Genomic DNA, 20,695 nt, shown 5'->3' with positions numbered 1-20,695 from the left:
ATTTCTCCACCGATACGATGGCCAATTACGATAGTGGGAAAAATTGCTTTTATATATTGGTGCATCTCTAAATAAAATATGTTATGGTTTATCTGCAGCATTATAGTAATGATGTCATAACAATGTTCTTCAGGTATCTGGTCCAAGATTGTGCTACAGGTTGCCAAACTGCGAGATGAAGCAGCCATGTTGAAGCTCTTCACTGAGCATGTCAAGGGTGAAGAGATGTATGGCCTCACTGTTCATGCAGTGATGCGAATCACTGAATCGGTGAGCAATGTTCTTTTTTTTTTAAATAACACACTAATGAAATCAAGTAATTTTTATAATAAAAGCATGTTTTTTTGTAGCTTCCTGGTGTGGAAAATTGTCAGAATTACACATTCAGATACGGACGCCATCCTCTCATGGAACTTCCTCTCATGATAAATCCCACGGGGTGTGCACGATCAGAACCCAAAATACTCACACACTGCAAAAGGTAATGAACATAGTTTATTATCCAGTAAGGCAAACAACACCAAGGTCATGGGTTTGTCATTTTGGTTGAATTCGCATATACAGATGCTTTAGTGACTATTTAACACTAGAGAATTCCTTATGAATGGATCTTTTAATATTTTTTGCTCCTCAGGCCTCATACTCTTAATAGCACAAGTGTGTCTAAAGCCTATCAGAGCACATTTACTGGGGAGATCAACACGCCCTACAGCAAGCAGTTTGTTCATTCCAAGTCTTCTCAATACCGTCGACTGAAGACCGAGTGGAAGAACAACGTGTACCTGGCCCGCTCTCGCATTCAAGGACTTGGTCTGTACGCAGCTAAAGACCTTGAGAAACACACCATGGTCATAGAGTACATTGGCACCATCATTCGCAACGAAGTGGCAAATCGCAGGGAAAAGATTTATGAGGAACAGGTTTGTAGATGTCAGGAGGCATCATAATTACACCGTATGCCAGATTTGCTCTTCTTTTTTTATTTACTTTGATGTTTTTCTACAGAACCGTGGGATCTACATGTTCCGTACCAATAATGAGCATGTGATCGATGCCACCTTAACAGGTGGTCCTGCCCGGTAAGATCATAGTACTTCTCTTTTTTTACAAAGCAAGATGTTTGGTTTGGGTCTTATTTTTGTGCGCTCATTCCAGATATGTCAATCATTCTTGTGCACCCAACTGTGTTGCGGAAGTTGTGACGTTTGACAAAGAGGACAAAATCATCATCATTTCTAGCCGCAGGATCCCAAAGGGTGAAGAGGTCAGTTACAGCAGAGAGCTTTAATTTAGCAAATGTCTGAGTGTTTATCCCAAATATAAATAAAATGTTCTTCTGTGATTTATTTTTAGCTGACGTATGACTATCAGTTTGACTTCGAAGACGATCAGCACAAGATCCCCTGTCATTGTGGAGCCTGGAATTGCAGAAAGTGGATGAACTAACTGGGACGAAGACGGAGCCAGCCCTGCGTTTGTTCCCTGGTGCCAGAACACTCCTGCGCCAAAGCCTGTTAAACTCTTACTATCCAGATAATAAGCTGTTCTGAAATGAGGAAGAGAAGTTCACTCTGTATCCCGAAAGACGAGACTTTCACAACAAGAGCCAAAGCTTTGATGAGTTAACTTCTGATGCCACAACCTTTACACTCGAAAGGTATCGGACCTGCTTGAATCTTTCTTGTTGAGAAACTTCACCTCTGCCAAAAGCACCTCCTCCACTGTTTCCTCCTCCAATAGGCTGAGTCAGCTGCAATCAGTCCCTTCTACACCCACCAAAAGAACTGAAACTATAGCATATCGATATACTGACTAAAGCCATGTAAGTACTGAAAAACCAACTAATACACTTTAGCTTGGACCTATGCTTTCCGCTTACACAACCCCCCCACCCTCAGAAAGACGCTCTCGCATCAAATCGTCATCGATGAAGATTGACATCATGGACTTTGGCAAGACAATCCTGAAGTGGCTCTGCTTAGAACTGTGTATCTATGATTGATGAGATATGAAATACTATTGACCTGTGGCTCGCAAGGCACCAGATGTTTTATTATATTGAGTTGAAAGGTGGGTTTATTTCACCCAGTCTACCTCATTGAGTTGGCGGGAAGTCACTGCTTTGTATTAAACTGTTAAGTGCTACTGTGGAAAGGGGAAGGCGGGAATGTGTCCGTGGCAATTGCCTTCTCGGATAAGCAGGGAAACTTAAGCAGCAGGTTTGCTCCTATCTATGTTTTGATTACAATAATGAGCCAATGCAAATACTATTTGATTATACAAATGAGATACAGTATATGACAGTTCCGATACGATCGTGCATTACTTACAATAATTGAAACCTAAACGGGTGTCTCCGATGTCACCTAATCTGACTGTAGATATCATGTAGCTGTTTCTGTCTCAGCACATCACGCTTTTCGTGCACTCGCATCCGGATCCTCTTGCATACTCTATGATGGAGCAAACTGTGAGTGACACTTTGAGACGAGGCATATTTTTGTTGTGCAAGTTATTCCTGACGCTCCAGGCTCTCTTGGCAAATAAAGACGCAAGACTGCCACTGCATTTCCCCATCTTGAATTCCTACATCACGCGTTCATTAGATCTCCATTGGGCTCTCATCACTCCAACCAGGAATCTTAGGTGTAAGCCTCTTCCCTTCTGTGATAGTGGACTGTTGTAAACTTACTGTAGTAAGTCTTTCTCTGCCTGCTGACGGCCGGTGTATCTTATCTGTATCGTGGTTTGATGGTGGTAGCACAGTCTACGGGCTCGGAAGCTGTGGCGGAGAAAGGCTTAAAAAAGGGCATTTCTATTTTCTTTTATATAAAGTAATTTAAAACGGTTAAAAACAGTTGAATTTCAAAGAAGGGAGTTGAACAAAGTCTCCACATAGCCCATGCTACTTTGTTCCTTTCTCCCCTGACTTATGACCTCACAGTAGAAATAAATGCAAAATGTATAAACTGTACATAATAGGGGACGAAGCTCTTTATCCAGCCCCTTTTTAATCAAACTCGAAATTGTAGAGAAATAAAAATCATGAAAAAGCAACCACTGGATATCATTTTATCAGAAGATCTAAATGTGTATATAACTATAAATATATGTAAAATGGCAAACTAAGTAATATCTTTATGTATATGAACCAGAGTGTTTTTGCATTTAGGTTTTTTCTATCTGCGTTTTTCCTACAAGACCATATACAGTTGAACTAAAGGTGTGCGATGTTTCTCGTCTTCACCAATGAAATTGGAATGGTTGTGGTGAATGAAACAAACATTTAAGATGGGATTCATGTCGGAAGGTTCTGATAATATTTCTTCTTCGTGGAAATAGATACTTTTTGAAAGAAAAGCAGTAAAATGGTGCATAGCATTTGTGTATTTATGTAATATTGTTCACGTATATTTCTTTTATTTATGCAACTGCTTGTGAATTACTGAACCCTGTCCTTGAATCAGTGACCGTTTAATTAGTATATACAGTAAATGGAAAATCTTGAAGCTCCCAAGATAAACTGGTTTGATTTGTGTCCTGTTGTTTTTTTCCCTGCCCTCCCCGTAGAAGTGAATGTTTTATACAACTTGTGAAATGGCCTAATCGTGGGAGAATGGTATGGCTTCATTAATCGAATATATCTCCATAATTACATGTGAATTGCACTCGAAATAGTTTTTATTTATCTTTAGAGGTTTTTGTACTGCCGTTTGATGCAGTTCACTCGCTTTTTAAATCTAGTCTGTTCAACACAAAGATCTTAGCCAGAGTAACTCAACCCCCCTTTTGTTTTTCTGAATTCTCTTAATTTAAGGTCTTTACATGTGTTGTAATTAATAGGTATTGATTTTCAACCTGACCTACTTTTTAAAAAATATGCTGCAGCTGTACAGCAGAGCTACTTTTAGGGAAGATGAATAAATGATCGTTTTTATTGTATGTGGCATGTTTTGTATGGATATAATTTTGAATTGTACATATTTTTCGACGTCAGAGGTTGCATCTCTTTATATACGGCTGTGTCCTACCCTCCCAGCCCTTCATTTATTTCCTTGTCTTTGCTTTATTTCTTGTAAAGAAAAATAAAATGCATTTTAAATATAAATTTGAGTGCATGGCGTAGTGATTTTTTTGCATACCTAAATAGAACCTGCAAGTCATCTATTTGATCAAAGATTTAATGAAACCGAAATAGGAAAAAAGTATTTATTACTGTATATCATTTATGTACATCATATTAACCACAAGTAGATTTGTTTACAACATGTTTAAAAGTACTCCTGAAACCGTAGGATCAAGAACTCGGATGCAGTCTTATTGAAAGCATAAACTACCAAGTCTGAACTCATCATGAGTACTAACGTGGACTAAATGTAAAAGAATATGAAAGGAACAGCTCACCCAAAAATGAAAAAATTCTGTCAGCATTTACTCATCCTGATGTTGTTTTAAACCAGTTTAAAACTTCTGTTGAAAACAAAGATATTTGGAAGAATGTTAGCAATTTTCACTACCATAGTTTGTATTTTTTTGTTCTGTTGAACATTTTAGATAAACAAAAAGTTCTGGGGCACATATGACAACCATTTTATTTTTCCCTACTATGCTTGTCGATGTCCCAGAACTGAATTTCTAACATTCTTCAAAATATCTTTCTTTGTATTAAATGGAACAAAGTCATTAATACAGGTATAAAAATACATGAGGATGAGTAAACAATGTTAGAATTTTCATTTTTGGGTGAACTATCCCTTTAACTGTCTAAATTTCCCCCACAAACCGGCAGTAACTACTTTGCCGACATTGTCCATAGGGAATTTTACCCCTTATTTAAACCAAAGGTTAGAGTATGATTTTACACACAGTTCCCAAAACAAATTTGGGAAAAAAGCAAGCACAATATAAATAATGATTAAGCCTACATGTTTCCCTGTATTTACACAGTGACAGATTCCCAGTGTATGATGTAGAGCACCATGTTATAAGGGCCAGTCGTAATGTTAAGTATTATGCATTCTCGATTCAAGTGTAAGTACTCCAACCGCAGAGATCAGATTCATGGGATATGACCTCAATATAAAACGCACACTGCACATGGACTGCAATAAACACAGCCACCGTTATTTCAAATATATTACACATAATATAGAACCCTTGCTCTCATTCAGCCCCTTTTGTAATCTATACACCTTTAAAACTGAGGCAAACTCTAATTCCAAAACTTAATGCCATGTTCATCTTGTTACAACGCATTGCAGTCACTATCACTTAAGATCCAGTTTATAATAAGAACATGTGGTTTCTGAGTGTATCGGTGAGCTAGACATTGCAGATAGAAGGGAGCGGTACAAGTGGCATTAGAAAAATGTGCTAAATGATCAAGTTGCAGTTCACACGGTTCATTGATTAGTATTGGCATAAAGGAAATGATCAGTAGTACAGTTGAATTTAACAATAGAAGTGTTAAAATACAGGCAAAAAGAGATTTTCAGACGTTTTCTGACTACACTACATCCCTAATAGACACAGAGCAAATATTAAACAACAGTGCAGTTTAACATGCTAACTTCCCAATACAAATACAACAAACGTAACGTTCCCATTAAAATGATGTTCAATGGTCTTAAAAAACATACAAATGGTAGCGATTATCTTCAGTAATGTCCACCTTTTGGTGAAGTGTGAAATACGGACAAACCACTGGGTTAAATAAAAGGAATTATTCACCCAAAAATAAACATTTTGTCATTTATTCACCCACATATCCTTCAAAACCGGTTTATGACTTTTCTGTGGAACCCAAAAGAAATTAATTTGATAAAAGGTCAATACAATGGAAGTCAATGGCTTCCAAAGTTATTGGGTTACCAATTTTCAAAAACTCTTCAAAAGAAAGTAAGTCATACGTGTTTGAGATGACATGAGGGTGAACAATCAAATAATTTCATTATTGGGTGAACTATACCTTTATTAACCTAGAAAATTATTCTAGGAAGGCCTATATTTGACCCAAACAACTTGGCAAAGGTTCATTCAAACCCAGTAGTTGGTGTTTGTCCATATTTTAGACACAAGCCTGCATAATTTTCCTTAGCTCTGTGAGTGTTAGGAGTGAGAAAATGGACCTCATTCGGAAATATAATGAATAAACATGAACAAGCTATCATTGCCCTCAAAGCGCAAATGCGCAATAACGCAGATTTTAATATTCCCAAAACAATTAAAACGGCCAAACACACAACAAGTGAACATTGAAAGAGATTGCTTTCAAAAATAGACCCCACGCCGAGATCTGCACACTGATGGAGTGAAGCAAATGTAGCAGCCTGATATTTACTGATGTTCTGCCAGAAGCATAATGCAATTCGTTGTTGAAAAAAAAACTAAGTACTGCTACGTCTTCAGTATGACAGTCACACAGTCGTGGCGTCTTTGCTACACTTAGCTTTGGACATGAATCGTTAGTCATAACAGGAGAAAACAGTGTTACCCACATTTTTCACAGTCTCACAACAGCAGTAGAGCACTATATATATATATTTCTATATTTTTGACTAAATATGACATATTTTATATTAGTCAGTGAGGGATGGACTGAAATAAAACAAACATACTTTCAAGACAATCACGCAGCAAAATCGTTTTTGGATGCAACATTGAAGTGGTAAATGAAAAGAACGAAAACACAAACGCCTTTGCTCAATTGTCATTCCTGTCAAAAGAAATATCAAACAGGTCCTATGAGGGAAGTTGTGCTGACAACAGGATCATCCTCAACTGGGAACGACGACAGGCCGTTTCACCTCCGGAGGAACGTAGAAGGGCTGGGATCGACTGACGCTCAGTAGTTTCCTTTGAGATGGTGAGGTAGGCCTCGTCCCAACTTTAAAAGGTTAAAAAAAAGGGATAAAACTGGCAGGCTTTTTTTTGGCTAAAGTCTTTTATGTGTGCTTGTGCGTCTCTACGAGGATCCGCGGCATCCCGCCCGTTTCAGATCTTAATGTCTTCCTGGACGCTGAGTTGAGAGAGAGTCTTCTTAATCCGCAGAGCCGTAAGCCGGGCGGCCCCGTTGGCATACCAACACTCCCTCATGATCTTCCCCATGACTCTCAGTGCCTGCACAACAAAGCAAACCTCAATCAAAATGTCTCCTTTCAGCCTCCAACAAGAAAGTATGCTTGCAAAAATAATAACGGAATTTAATTAAAAAGCTGTATTATCACATTTAATCGTCTCGGTCTCAGACAGCACGCCCACAGACCGTCTGATGCATACTGCACACAAAAACTGCGAGAGCTTTTCAAACTCGCCAGCTTCTGTTCCATTGTTTGAACTTGATTCTCATTGTGGTTTATTATTAAAATCGATTTCAGATTTAACTGCCTCTGAACGTCTAGTGGTGGGAAAACGTTATATGCAAGTAAATTGTGTTTGAGAAGGCAAACTGTTCTGTGGCTCTAAAAATAATAAAATCTTAATACCAAGTGCTCAAAACTATATTATGACCCGAGATATGAGATACCATAAAACTGCCAGGTCCCTGATTCCCACTAAACTAGACTTGTACATGATACACTCTGGTTGGTCATCAAACGCGTCTTAAAGCTTTTACCTCGTAGCTTTGCCACCAGTTGGGCACATTGGGCCGTAACCTCTGATCACACACCACCTTCCTCATCTCCTCTATGGAGGGGTCAGAAGGCACCAGATCATAGTAGGGAAGCTGGTAATCTTCATGGATGCCTGTTATTTCAAAATTCAAAGTTTAAACAAAAGGTAGTCCAATTTTCCAATACGGTGGATGAAAGATTTGCTCTCACCTCCAGCGTTACACCGTCTTGCTATCTCCCAGTATACCAGTCCCAAAGCATATATATCAGCACACTTAAAGGAATCAAAATGTTTCATGTTGATCGTTTCATCTAGTACCTCTGGAGCCATATATCTGAAAGACACAACACCCTCCTGTCAAGTAATCCAACTGTGGCAGCATCTCAAAATGAAGAACTTTATACTGTAATATTTATATTCACCCATTAATACATTATTTACAGTCGGAGTGTAGAGATGTAGACGTACCTTTTAGTGCCGACCCTCTGATTGGGAGCAATGTCTATAGTATCAGTGATGGACTCGTGACGTACAGCGAGCCCCAGATCTGCTATGGCACAAGTACCATTCTTTTTCACCAAGATGTTTTTAGATTTGAGGTCACGATGAGCAATGCCCGGTTTTCCTGTGAGAGGTGACAGTGAAGGTATAAATGTCAGATTTGTTGCGTTCTTGTGTACAGCATTGATTTTGGTTTTGCGAGTACAGGAATACAAAGGATGTCGAGTCGGATGTGTTCAGTTTATATTTACCCTGTGTACCCAGGATCTCCATATGCAAATGTGCCAGCCCACTGGCTGCTGAGAGCGATAACTTAATCATACCCTCGATTGTGACAGAGTAATGGTTCAGATAGTCGAATAAAGAGCCGTGTTCATGGTAGTCAGAGACCAGCCACAGCTGCGTCCATGTGCCATTGTCTAAGAAACAGAGATAAAAACGGTGAATTTAGAAAGGAAGAAAACTTTCTTTAAACATTTTTATAGTAAAGGTAAAGTTTGGCCAAAACTAGGGCCCTCACAATAAGCTTTTTACTTTTCAGATTTTTATACATTATTGTGGCCAAAAGTCACCCAACAATGTTGTTGTAGTTTACTGGGACTAAAACTGTTAAAAATGTTGTTATTTAAAAGCAAATAAAATCTTTTTTATTTATATATATTTAAATTTACATCAGCTTATTGCAGAGGCAACATTTTGTTTTACTTTTAAGTTTAAGTTGAGACGACACTAAAGTTATTATGTGAAAATGTCAACTGAACTAAAACTGATTTTTTTTAACGTACATAACAATAAAAAACTAAATGATACACCAACAAAACGAATAAATAGTGAAATTGACAAAAGCACAACATTGCTAAATATAAAAATAAAACCTCATTTAAAATATCAATAAAATTACAACATAAAACTCACCCAAACACAAAAGAAAAACGTCAACTATTCCATAAATTTGAACCAAAAGTCAGACACATTGTACCTTTATTATCAGCGGCGATGAAGCCCAAGATGTTCTCATGACGGAGCATGATGGTCTGATAAATCTCAGCCTCGCGGAACCAAGAGCGCTCTTCTCTGGATGAAAAGATCTTAACAGCCACATCTCCTCCTCTCCATCTCCCCCTCCAAACCTCTCCAAACCTCCCTTTACCTATAATCTCCTGCAGTACGATTGTCCTGGCTACCGTCCGCTGAACAAACAAGGGCAGACCTGCAACGAAAAAACACTTAAAACACTCAAAAGCCAAAACAAGTCAAGCGCAAGTGCTTTAGATAAAGCTTTGACCTACCGGAGCCTGAACCCGAGGTGGACAGATCAAAGATGAGGTCCTGTAAAGTCTTGTCTTTGGCCAAGTACAGATGATCACAGGATGGATCTTCGACATCAAGTCGCTGCCGGTGGTTGTAATTCCGCTGATGGTGCTGGAAAACCAGCACTCCCACAATAAGCAGGAGGCAAAACAAGAAGACCGGTCCTGCGATCACAGCCACCAGCTCAACCGGACCCCAGCTGCCCGCTGAGCCCGACCAGTTGTTCTCTTCAGAAATCCCTGAGAGAGGAGTTTCATGCACATTACCACTCACAAGTTGTGATTTAAAGGGAAAGTTCACCAAAAAATAAACTTGCACCCTCATTTCGCACAAAACCTTTACATGACTCTTTTCTTTGTGGAACAAATATCTCCAAACATTTTGTCATGGTGAAGAAATGCCTCACTACTTTTGTTTTTATATCAATTGAAAGTCAACTAGGGGCCATTTTTTAGGTTGCGGACATTCTTTAAAGTATCTTCTTTAGTGATGTGCAGAAGAAAGTCATACAAGTTTGGAATGAGAAGCACGAGTCTCAAGGAACACTGAAATAGCAGCACAGGAAACATAGAGACCTAGAAACCAAACGTTCAGTCTTTCTTCCTACCGTTTGGAACTTGAAGGTTGATGCTGTTGCAGAAGTCTTTGTAACAGCAGTGCGTGTTGAGCAGGCCCTTGGCGCTCAGGCAGTAGATGGGCTGTCCTGGTGGTACAAGGCTGACGCGAGGGATACAGATTCGCACCTGCTGCTCTTCCTGACCGTTGATGTAGGAGGTAGAGGCCATGCAGGCCCCATCTGTCTCACACACATAACCGGTCTTTTCACAAGCGGTGCAGTTACACTTAAGAGCTGAAAAGAGAGAAGTCAAAATATGACTAAATAGTGTTCATGAATTCATTCCACGTGAGATCTATTTTGATGACTTCTTTAAGAATATGCTGCAAGTGCACTGTGCAAGCTTGAAACAACCACCAGGGGGCAAGCTAGACCCACTATGAAGAAGGGAAGCATTGAGCATATTAACTTCAGTAGAAATACTGCATGCAGAATCTAGCTTGCTACCAAACTGCATAACATGAAACTGAATCCGCCACTGCAGATGAACCCAAACAGACCGTACACAGCAGACCAGACCCCCACTGCCGTCCCTTTATATCAGCAGAATACCTTCACAAACGACATCGCTTTACCGTCCGATCATATAACAGTCTGTGACAAACAACAGCAATGACGTGGGAGGAGGTTCAAAGATATTCATATATATAAGCAATCTTAACATATTGATTTTTAAATGAATTATAAAAAATAGATGCTTGCTATGGAGGTCAAAAAGATACTTTGGTTTTGGGTCCTTTCTTTGAGTCTAGGGTATTATATTATCATCCGAAGGCTTAGGAAAGTATTAGTATACGTTGTATGGTTTTTTTGGCTCATTCGTTTTTGCTTTCCTACATTATTCAAAATATCCTCTTTTGTGTTGAGCAACTTGACTACTTTGGTAGTCAATGGTGGCCAGGAACGGTTTGCTTTCAAGCAGTCTTTCAAATATCTTTCTCCGTGTTCATCAGAACAAATAAATGTACAGATTTGGAACAACCGGAGGGCGATTCATTGAGTGAACTGTTCCTTTAAAGGTCGAGTTTTGTGTTAGCAGTGCAAAGGTCATGTGTTTGATTCCCATAAAACACACCTACTGATAAAATGTAGAGCTTGAATACACTGGAAGGAAAATTGGATGACGTGTAAACCAAATACATACATGTATTTTTAATATTAATACACATACATAATGTTGTATGTACATGAATTATATTTTTGGCATAACCACTGTACATGAACTATGGTACTACTTGTACTAAAGAACTTTTTGGCAGTAAACACCGTTTGGGAATTTCATATTCCTCTATCTTAGATCCCTGTAGGCACAACTAAATGATATCATCAATCTTCGGAAGCATTCAGACGCCCCGACAGAACACTGCCTTACGTTTTCGAGCTGTCATCACCATTGCGTATTTTTGTCTCTCTAAAGCGGGTCAGACAAACAGAATAGGGACGAGGACGGACACACACAGACAGACCGCTGCGGGTGACCGAGGTCAAGACATGAGCGCTGGCTGTCACACCTCACTGGCGCCCTTGGGTTTATCAGCCCATACAATGGCAGACCACTTAAGACAAATTTCACTGGTTTTAAAATTACACCAGCCCAGACGCTTGATGGCTGATCGCAACAGGACCCACCGAGGGACAAAAAGCCCTCCTATGCAAATTCTTTTTTTGGGCTTCCCTGTCAGGAACGTTCCATTCGAATCCTCTTTCCTAATGTCATTGCTTTTCCCACAAGTTCAGGCCTGTGATGTTTATGCGAGCCTTTTATAGGCAGATCTGCTTTTATCATTTACTCCTGTTCTCACTTAACTTTCACACACATTTTTCCACTAACATCATTTGATCTGACTCCACTTCCTTGCGATGTTTTTCACACACACGGTTACTGCAAAACTCATGACACGTCCGAGACCTAACCACACCCCTCTGAACAAGCGTCAACTTTGCTTTTTCAGCGTTTATGTGGGTGTGTGTCAGTGTCAGCGAGGGAGTGCAAGAGTTTGTTTGTGTACTCTTTATAAATCTTATAAAGGCTGTGATCTTAAATACACCGAAGTGCGCTGCCAGTAACAGTTAGTGGAGCAGATGAAAGTCAACGGAGGTTCACATGCAAGAGGAACTTCCTGCAGATTACGTCGCCGGTCCTGATAGCGGGAGAGAAAGAACACTGCGCCATGAGCCGCTAATAGTTGCTTTAATGGAGCACACGCAATATCATTAAATCACCCACAGAAACACTGGGAGGCAAATCAAATGACTGTAATTGCCTCATGGCCTCTTTCTGGAAGAGTCTGAGAAAACACAACATCACAGATATCACATTAATTACAAACAGGATAACCGTACTTAACCGTCGAGTCTCCATCAAACAATAAAGAGCTCAGCCATATCACTACTGCCAACCACTTACATGGCTTTGTATGGTAAGTACATTTTGCACGTAAAATGAAACTCGATCCAGCATGAAAACACAAAGCCTTTTCAGGTCAGCATTATGTGCATGTAATCTGGACATAGACACACGTCATGTTAATGAAACTTATCTCGGCGCGACATTTCCTCCCAGTGTGTGAACAGGGTCATGGTAAACATTTCAAAACACTGGAACCACACCACGCTTTGAGAGAACACTACAGCTTTTTCAATAAAAAACACAGCAAGCGTAGGCAGGATCCCACCCGTAGTGGAATTTCAAGTTTTGGGGCTTTTTAGTCATGTACATAACCAGACACAATATGATGCATTGCAAAATGATGTGTACAATGTGACACACACATAAAGAAGATTTAAAACAGAATGAATGAAAAAACGTTTTGAATTTACGACAACAATAATAGGATTTAAAAATATGTGCACGATAGGAAGCATAGTGTTAATAAGAACTTTATTAGCATTAATTGTGAGTTGATTTGTTGTCTATGTAGAGTTTGGCTTTAACTTCTTATTTACTTGGAATTATTAATTGCTTAGTATTATAACTCTCGCAAACCATCGTTTATTTTTTCCAACGAGACCACTGTCCCAATGCATTATGGGATTCCCATCTCACAAAGTACTAGCAATTTTGATAAAGCCAAGCAGCATGTCCCTCAAAAAATTAACCAGGATTTAACTAGTCCTTTTTTTGTCGTATTTGTGATAAAACCATACCAACTACAGATTTACATTGATTACGATTTAGTATTGTTATTTTACTACAAATACCATGGTAAAAAAACAATCTGCCAAAAAGGAAAACATACTGATACCACACCATACATACTACACCAATAATAGTTATTAGTCCTTAGGGTTTATATTTTCATGTAGGAAGCGTTTCTATAAAGCCTTAATGGGAACATTCACCCAAAAAAATTTTTTTCCTAATTGAATCGCCTTTATGTCATTCCAACCTGTAGGACTTTTTGTCTCCTGCAGAACACAAAAGAAGATATTTGGAATAACGTTGGTAACCAAACAACACTTGCTCCAATTGACTTCCATTGTATAGACATAAACCCACCAAGACATTCCACAAAAGATCATCTTCTGCTTTCCACAGAAGAAAGTCATACATGTTGTGAACAAAGTATACCAGAATGTTTATTTTTGGATTAACTATCCCTTTAAAACGTCACCTACATAGACAACTAGGTTATAAATCAGAACATAATATCTAATATTACAGAGATATTACAAAACCAAACACGGTTAACAAATACTAAATCACTTCTGCTACACGAGGCAAACCAATATCACACGTTTCACACTCAGACTCCTGTGAAACTGTAAGCGACCCATCCGAGTTTATGCAGAGCTGGCTTACAAAAGAAAAACATACAACTTCCCGCCGTGCATGGCTCCAAACCTGTAGTGAGGGAGCAAAAGCGGTTTGGGCCAAGCAAGGTCTAGAACGTGCATAATTGGTGGCCTTACACTGGCTCTTTGTTTGGAGATTACAGAGACACGAGGAGGGATTGGGCGGGCTGTGTAGGGACAAAAGGTGGGAGTGGGTTGCGTGGTGGAGGTTGGGGGAGGTTACCGCTGTGGTTTCAGGGGGTAGGGGACTCCCTCGACATGCTTTTAAGAGCTGCTGGTGAAACAGATACGCAAGGACAGAACATAAAGAGGCGACAGAGGGGTACGGGGTCGGGGGGAGCGCTTACAAAGTCCCCAGCTGCGATAGGATTTCAGCTTGGACAGACCTTAAAACCTAGTCTAGACTTGGCTTAACCTCACAGAAAAGGGGAACTCGGTTAAAGACGACTTCAAAATCTCACCGGGAGTGTGAAGTTCCTATCATTCCATTCTTGTTCAGACAGGAAATGAGACCCATTGCGGGAAAACCTGAATGAAATCGTTGCCATTAAAAGTGTGCTAGGCTGATTGGAGGCTCATGGGAGAATTTAGTCAGGGATAAAGCCGCAAACAACTTCACATTACTGGTATTGTGACTAAGCCTTCAATGTGTGGAATATACCTTTCACAATATCAGGAGCGTGAACTTCCAGGGTCAAAAAGAGACTTTACACTTGGAAGCAAATATTTCTCCTGTGACATACTATATCAGTTACAAATGGATGGCAAACCAGTAGTCGTCTCTGCCGGGCATTATCTCTCGCTTCACCTCCTCTAGATAATGAAAGCCCATCATCCTCAGTCGCTTAAGAGAGCAGGATGCCAGGGGCTACTGAGAGCGGGCAGAGTGAGAGAGTGCAGTTACCCAAGATGCATAGGGCTGAAACGGGATCGATGGAGTACCCAGACAGGGAGCTGATTAAGACATGCAGACGCCACCAGACAGAGCGCACACACTAGACGTGCACTCTAAAACACACATTGAGCCTCACGCTCACCCACTCACAAAATCAATGCGGCGAAAGGAAGGGGTGCTTCTTCTGCACCCTCATGGTCAAATTACCGAAAAACTCTTTTTTTAACCAAGAAACTCTCTCTTTCAAACCCTTTTATAATGCAAAATAACACAACTGTCTTGCGCATATGATTAACAGCATAAGAGATGCACAAGTAAATCATTTGAAGTTTTTTTTTAAGTCACACTGTCATTTTAAATATTCAAGCTTGCATTTTTCTTTTGCTTTTATTTAAGGAATCTACACTGTCAAACTTTGTTAAATGAGACAATACATAGCAAGCTTCAAAAGCTAAATTTAAGATTTGAAAATATCTGACTTCATTTTCTCATTCTTGAGTTGATTAAAATGTTTTGGTTTCTGATGAACGCAGAGAAAGATATTTGAAAGAATGCTTGTCACCAAGCAGTTATTGGACACCATTGACTACCATAGTAGGAAACAGTGCTTTATACATTTCTTTGTTCTCTTGAACACAAAATAAGATATTTTGAAGAATGTAGGAAAACAAACAGTTCTGGGGTAATTTGGACTATTTTTGTATTTTTTTCTACAATGGTAGTGAATGGTGGCTAAGAACTGTTTGGTTACAACCGTTCTTCCAAATATCTTCCTCTGTGTTCATCAGAACAAAGAAATGTATTCAGATTTGAGACATATTGAGGGTAAGTAAATGCTGACTGATTTTTTACTTGAGATAAACTATCTGTTTAATGGCTGGAATACACTACAAGATTTTTTAACTAGACATCATACACTTGAAATATTCAGATAGAAACACGCTAACGGATCAAATCTGCAGACTGGCACAGACTTTCTGCAACAAGTCCAGACTGAAAACATGGTCAAAAAGTCTTGTAGTGTATTTTACCCTTAAGATTAAATTTACATTTTACATTTAGTTCAGGGAGCAATGAGCGATATGTCATACAGCAGCAATAATGACTAATAGAACCAGAAGTCATGACCCTTATTTTAAGGAAAGCGGGAGTGAAGATGAAAGACAATTTAGTCATGTGTTTTTTTCCAAATAAATGTAATATTTCTAAACAAGCACCTAAACAAAGGTCAGAAAAAGGTCTGCCTCTCCATGTAATGGACCATTCAGGTCATTAGCAAGGTCATTAAAGAAGCAGACACCAGCTTTAGTCTGCTGTGACCGTGGCCTCAACCCCCAGCCGGCCTCTCCAGACAGACACACGCTTTACACACTTCCTATGAACCCACATATCTTTCTTTGCTGTACTTTCCGTGCTCTGATCTTATATACAAGCACACACATGCAAAATATGGCTTTATGTGCTCCCTTTCATTTCCATAACACCACTCTTACAGCACCTGGAGCCTTCCTGCCATAGGGGCGCCAATCATCTGCTCTTTCCTGCCTTCATAACACAGGCGTTGAGCTATAGTGTATCTAGATATTAAATGGATCGCTTTACCATATTTCAAGAACACGTGGAACGTGGTGCATGAGTCTAAAAAAAAAACTTGTGGCATTTTTTTCTCCTTACTGGAGCTTGACAGCTGGAACCGGTGTTGAATGTCATACAACCGTTCTTTACAATTTCCATACAAGTTTTGTGTAAAATCCTGAATTGTAAAAGTAGATCTAGGATGAATTTACTGACGCTCAGAAATTTTTTCCACATTTCTTGTTATTCCGAGGAGTGGAACACATTAACAATCATTTCTTGTAAGCTAATGAATCACTTATAAAATGGGTTACTGTGACATTCCTAAAGTGTTTTTCTCCAGACGTCAACGTAGAGAAACTGCAGTCCTGCGAATCAGTGCGACTTCAGCGCTTCAGCTTTCTCTGCGTGAAGGGAAAAGCAAAATCTGGGAAAGAATGAAAGATGATGAAAGAGACGCACCCTGCCTTACGGCTGTCTGCCGAGCACGCAGTGCCCATATCACATTGCTGTTGTTTTCTCACATGGGCCTGCGAGAAGCGTCACACGGACATCGAGGAGCTCAAACACTCACGACAAGCCAGTTTATCAAAAACAAACAAAACTCGTGATAGCACGCTTATCGAGAAAGCTAGTGAGTCGCATATGCCAAGCACTCTCCGAACAGGGCCTGGGGACACCGAATCGCTTCAGTTTCCCCGGTTTCAACACCTCAATGGAATAATTACCATAACATGACTGGAGACTCCAATTTGCTCCATTTCCACTAGTCTGTATCCAACTGCCGGCAGCTGTGCAAACCCATCACTGGCAGCCAAACAGCGCCTCTCGCACTACAATCCTCTCACTGTCGAGTCTGACATTGGTCTGACCCAGCAGAACTTACCACAGGTGTGATCTGTCCATTTTGCCTTTCCTATCAAGTTCTATTAGAGCGCTTGGCAGTATTTTGCGCATCACAACCTTACGTGAACAGAGGGAGTTTCGTGCAAAAACGATGACTCACCGATTAGAGATCACAGATTGCTTAACTTTCTAAAGTCCAACATGAAGACGGCCCCTGCTGCGTTGAAATTCATTAACAGCCTTTCTTGGGAAGCCATGAGCAGAGCAAGTCACAACAAGAGAAGGGGAAACATTCATATTTTAAGATTGTGAGATGTAAAAAACAATCCATGTTAAAACATTCATCAAAAAGATGGCTCAGTTCCATACAGCTTTTTATCTTGACATGCCACGATCATCTACAAACTGCGTGGCGTTTGTGTTCAGAACACATCATACTTCCAGAAAATCTCGCCGGTTTCACAGGAAGAAGTGTTATCGCACCGTGCCGTGCAACCACAGACATGTTTGTTTGTGCTGTGAATGTAACGACCATCAGTTTGTCCCTACAAAAGAAAGGCAGACTCCCTTGACAGGTCAGTGAATAGGGCTCATTGCCCACATTTCCATTACAAAGCCCCAGACTCTGCATCTGACTTCAGTCTGAATTTGCAGCTGAATGACCAGCTTCCCATCGTACGACAGAAATGTACTCGCCGCGAGTTATAAAGCGCAACTTTCGGAGAATCACACCTAGTGAATAATTTATGTAATATCCGAAGGTGGGTTGTCCTTTGTTCTTAAGCATCACCATTACCAAAGCTGGCAACACTTCCTGGACCTAATGGCCTTTCAACAATCAATGGGGTCAATGAAGACTGTTTTTAACAGAAGAGATGCACAATGTTAAGAGATGAATTACTAAAGCAAGCAAACGCTGTAAGGGTATTTATGACATCAAACATTGAATACATTTAAAAGAATTGTTTGAGACGTGTTAAATCCCTAGTTAGATACATTTTATCATAGTCAAAGTGTAACCAACCATTTGCTATGGTATACCATAGTGGTGGTGAGACCATAGTAAATTATGGTTACAAACTATGGTTAATAAAAACCAAATAAGCATTGGCAGTTTAGTTCAATCATGGTTTATTTTCGCAAGGGAACCGTAGGTCGCTTTTGCAACATCAGTAGCGTTCATTGTGACGTCAGTGCGGAGAAAGATTGGAGGTCATTTGGGAAGTTAAGCGCACGCTTTTTACATACATGTATTATGTCTCAATTACAACATGTCACGCTATGAAAACGAGAATTCTCTCGTACACGTCATCTCTACGTTACAGGTAGTGAAAACGTTTTCAGATGAATTTGGTCAAATGTAAGGTTGCATTTACAAAGGTTGATCCGTGAGCGTGCTTTGGAGTTGAGGAAAACAAACGCATCAGCGCGTTTAATTCCTCTCACACACACACATATATATATATATTGTAAGATTCGATTAAGACTGAATATAACATAACGTTACCAAATAAACACCACGATGCAGAACCGGTTAGAAATCAACCAAAAGTTATTTACGCTGAACACGACACGGGTTTACAAACGCCAGCGAACAGCGCCATGACGAGCGCCAGGCTGCCCCGTCCAGCGCAGCCTGACCACTCTCTCCACACACACCAGCAGCTTATCAAATAAACACACACACACAAACACCCGACTCACCGTTGCCGATCTCTATTAATCCACACAGGGCGAGCAGCGCTACAGCAGTTCGTCGTGGAAACATGACGGCAAGATTCCCATCTCTTTGCATTAATGCATTCGTTGTATGTGATTATTGACAAGCGAACGAGACTTCCAACACAACCACGAGCCGACCATACACCGCCTGCCAGCCTCGGGTAGACAATAGTGGGTTAAAGGGGTGTGCCCAGTTTTAAAGGGGACGGCTCCAACCCTTGGCTTCTTTGTTGTGGTGTAATGTCTCTTTACAAGGACTCATTTGTGAATTGGCGTGGTGGTCTGGTTTAGAAAGAAGTTAAGGTCACGTTATGATTGTTTCTTGTTCTACGGTATTTCATGGTGAAAATAATATTAGGCTTTCTTATGATCCTAACATGGATAAAAATCATAATTTTGTGTAGTTTTAAAGATGCAGTAAGATATTTGACATTACTGCATGATGCCATAAAAGAATGGTATGGTTCCAAAAAGAACCTTTAACATAAACCTGTGTGTTTCACAAACTGTGTTTTTTTTTCAGGTTATTACAAGAACCTTTGAGAACATGGTGCTTTGGGCACACAAAAATGATTCAAAATAACTTTTCGAACCCTTTTAAGAGCGTTGGCACAAACATCAAGTTACTTGACATTGTTATGAGGAAAACCACAACAAACTTAAAATATAGGTTTTTCCTGCGAACATTAAAAAACACTTCATTTATTGATTTTCAAATTTATATATTTGTGACTGAAATTAGTGTAGCAAACAAACCTAAATTGTGCTTACAAATGCATTTTTAGGATGACTTTAAAAAAAGAAGGAATCTCTTAGTATATCATTTTGATTTGTTTAACAATTTTAGGCAACCACATATTTGTATCCACATTTCAATACTTTTTAGTTATAGTTGTGAAAATTCACATGAAGATTTATATCAATGAAGATCTGCACTTTTATACCTTAATATATTGGGATGGCACTGGTAGGATTGCTTGCACTGTTGAAGCAGACAGAAAGCAGTTATTGCTCTTCTACAGGATTTCACAATTCAATATGACTCAGAATTCAAAGTAACCAATATTGCGCGATATGTGTGATCAAAAGGAGCTTATAGATCCCCCGTGAGTAGCATAGAAAGCATTCAGAACTCACACGCAAAAAACAGGGTCGTGCTTTAAAAACTCTAAACCCTCAAATCACTGATAGCATAAAACACATTAACAAACATGACATGAACATTTGTTCTTTTATGATAAGTTTTCGAGAAAAAAAATGTCTTCAGAGAAAGAAGTTAAACATTTTCCTATATTCCCTGCTTCTGCCAGCATCTGTTTACTTCCTCTAAATATCGGGGCAGAGGGGAACTTGTGATTTCAATTTTGTGGAATAAAGAAGCATTTGATGCACTCACTATTTGTCCTCATAATGGCCACGGCGTGACATGAGCTGACACTCCGTTACTTAGCCTTATGGGGACATAAGAAATGATGTCTAAATCTGATCTAATTACATAGAAATTCCTTTCAAGATACGGGTCACATAAAATGCTTTTAGAGCTGTGCCCTAGAGTACCGCCTCTATTGTGACAATTAACCTCTTTGCCTTTGCTTTCTACACAGTAACCCTCTCCCTGCCTGTCTATTGTTTATAAAGTGGGGTCTCGTAATGATCAAAGTGTCAAATTTATCTGCCTTTTTCAGCTAGGCGTTCATATCCTTTTTTTCCGAACAAAGACTTTGAGAATAGGTCACTGTAGGGTGACCAGACGTTGAAGTTTACCCGAGACCTGGTTCTTAAAGGTTTATTGATTTGATGTATTCTTGCCTCAGTTTTGA

At 39.7% G+C, this 20,695-nt stretch overlaps 2 protein-coding genes across 3 annotated transcripts in view; one reads left to right on the top strand and one right to left on the bottom strand.

The window, feature by feature from the left end:
* kmt2d (lysine (K)-specific methyltransferase 2D) overlaps positions 1-4,108 on the top strand; it is a 29,292-nt gene extending 25,184 nt beyond the window's left edge. For both annotated transcript variants that reach the window (XM_056734042.1, XM_056734043.1), the window contains exons 49-54: positions 134-270; positions 351-481; positions 635-920; positions 1,006-1,079; positions 1,156-1,264; positions 1,354-4,108. In XM_056734042.1, coding sequence (XP_056590020.1) covers positions 134-270; positions 351-481; positions 635-920; positions 1,006-1,079; positions 1,156-1,264; positions 1,354-1,446 — 830 coding nt within the window. In that variant the 3' untranslated portion in view covers positions 1,447-4,108. The remainder of the gene's footprint in view (positions 1-133; positions 271-350; positions 482-634; positions 921-1,005; positions 1,080-1,155; positions 1,265-1,353) is intronic.
* An 87-nt stretch (positions 4,109-4,195) lies between these two features.
* acvr1ba (activin A receptor type 1Ba) lies at positions 4,196-19,055 on the bottom strand. Its single transcript, XM_056732981.1, has 9 exons — positions 18,858-19,055; positions 10,034-10,276; positions 9,405-9,665; positions 9,095-9,325; positions 8,367-8,534; positions 8,083-8,239; positions 7,824-7,948; positions 7,616-7,746; positions 4,196-7,119 (listed from the first exon to the last, which is right to left on the bottom strand). Exons 1-9 carry the CDS (start codon positions 18,946-18,948, stop codon positions 6,994-6,996), a joined length of 1,533 nt encoding a protein of 510 aa, XP_056588959.1. The 5' UTR covers positions 18,949-19,055; the 3' UTR covers positions 4,196-6,993.
* Between the last annotated feature and the right edge of the window lie 1,640 nt (positions 19,056-20,695).

The sequence above is a fragment of the Triplophysa dalaica genome, chromosome 20, assembly GCF_015846415.1.
Source record: "Triplophysa dalaica isolate WHDGS20190420 chromosome 20, ASM1584641v1, whole genome shotgun sequence".
NCBI classification, from domain to species: domain Eukaryota; kingdom Metazoa; phylum Chordata; class Actinopteri; order Cypriniformes; family Nemacheilidae; genus Triplophysa; species Triplophysa dalaica.
Note: the sequence above shows the minus strand (reverse complement) of the source record. Positions and strands in the feature narration are given on the sequence as shown.

Excerpts from the sequence above, each read along its gene's own strand:
- acvr1ba (XM_056732981.1), bottom strand. The coding sequence starts at position 18,948 with ATGCAAAGAGATGGGAATCTTGCCGTCATGTTTCCACGACGAACTGCT. Across the intron at positions 10,277-18,857 it reads ATTAATAGAGATCGGCAACG|CTCTTAAGTGTAACTGCACC; the intron begins GTGAGTCGGGTG and ends CTCTCTTTTCAG. Across the intron at positions 7,747-7,823 it reads AAGACGGTGTAACGCTGGAG|GCATCCATGAAGATTACCAG; the intron begins GTGAGAGCAAAT and ends TTGAAATAACAG.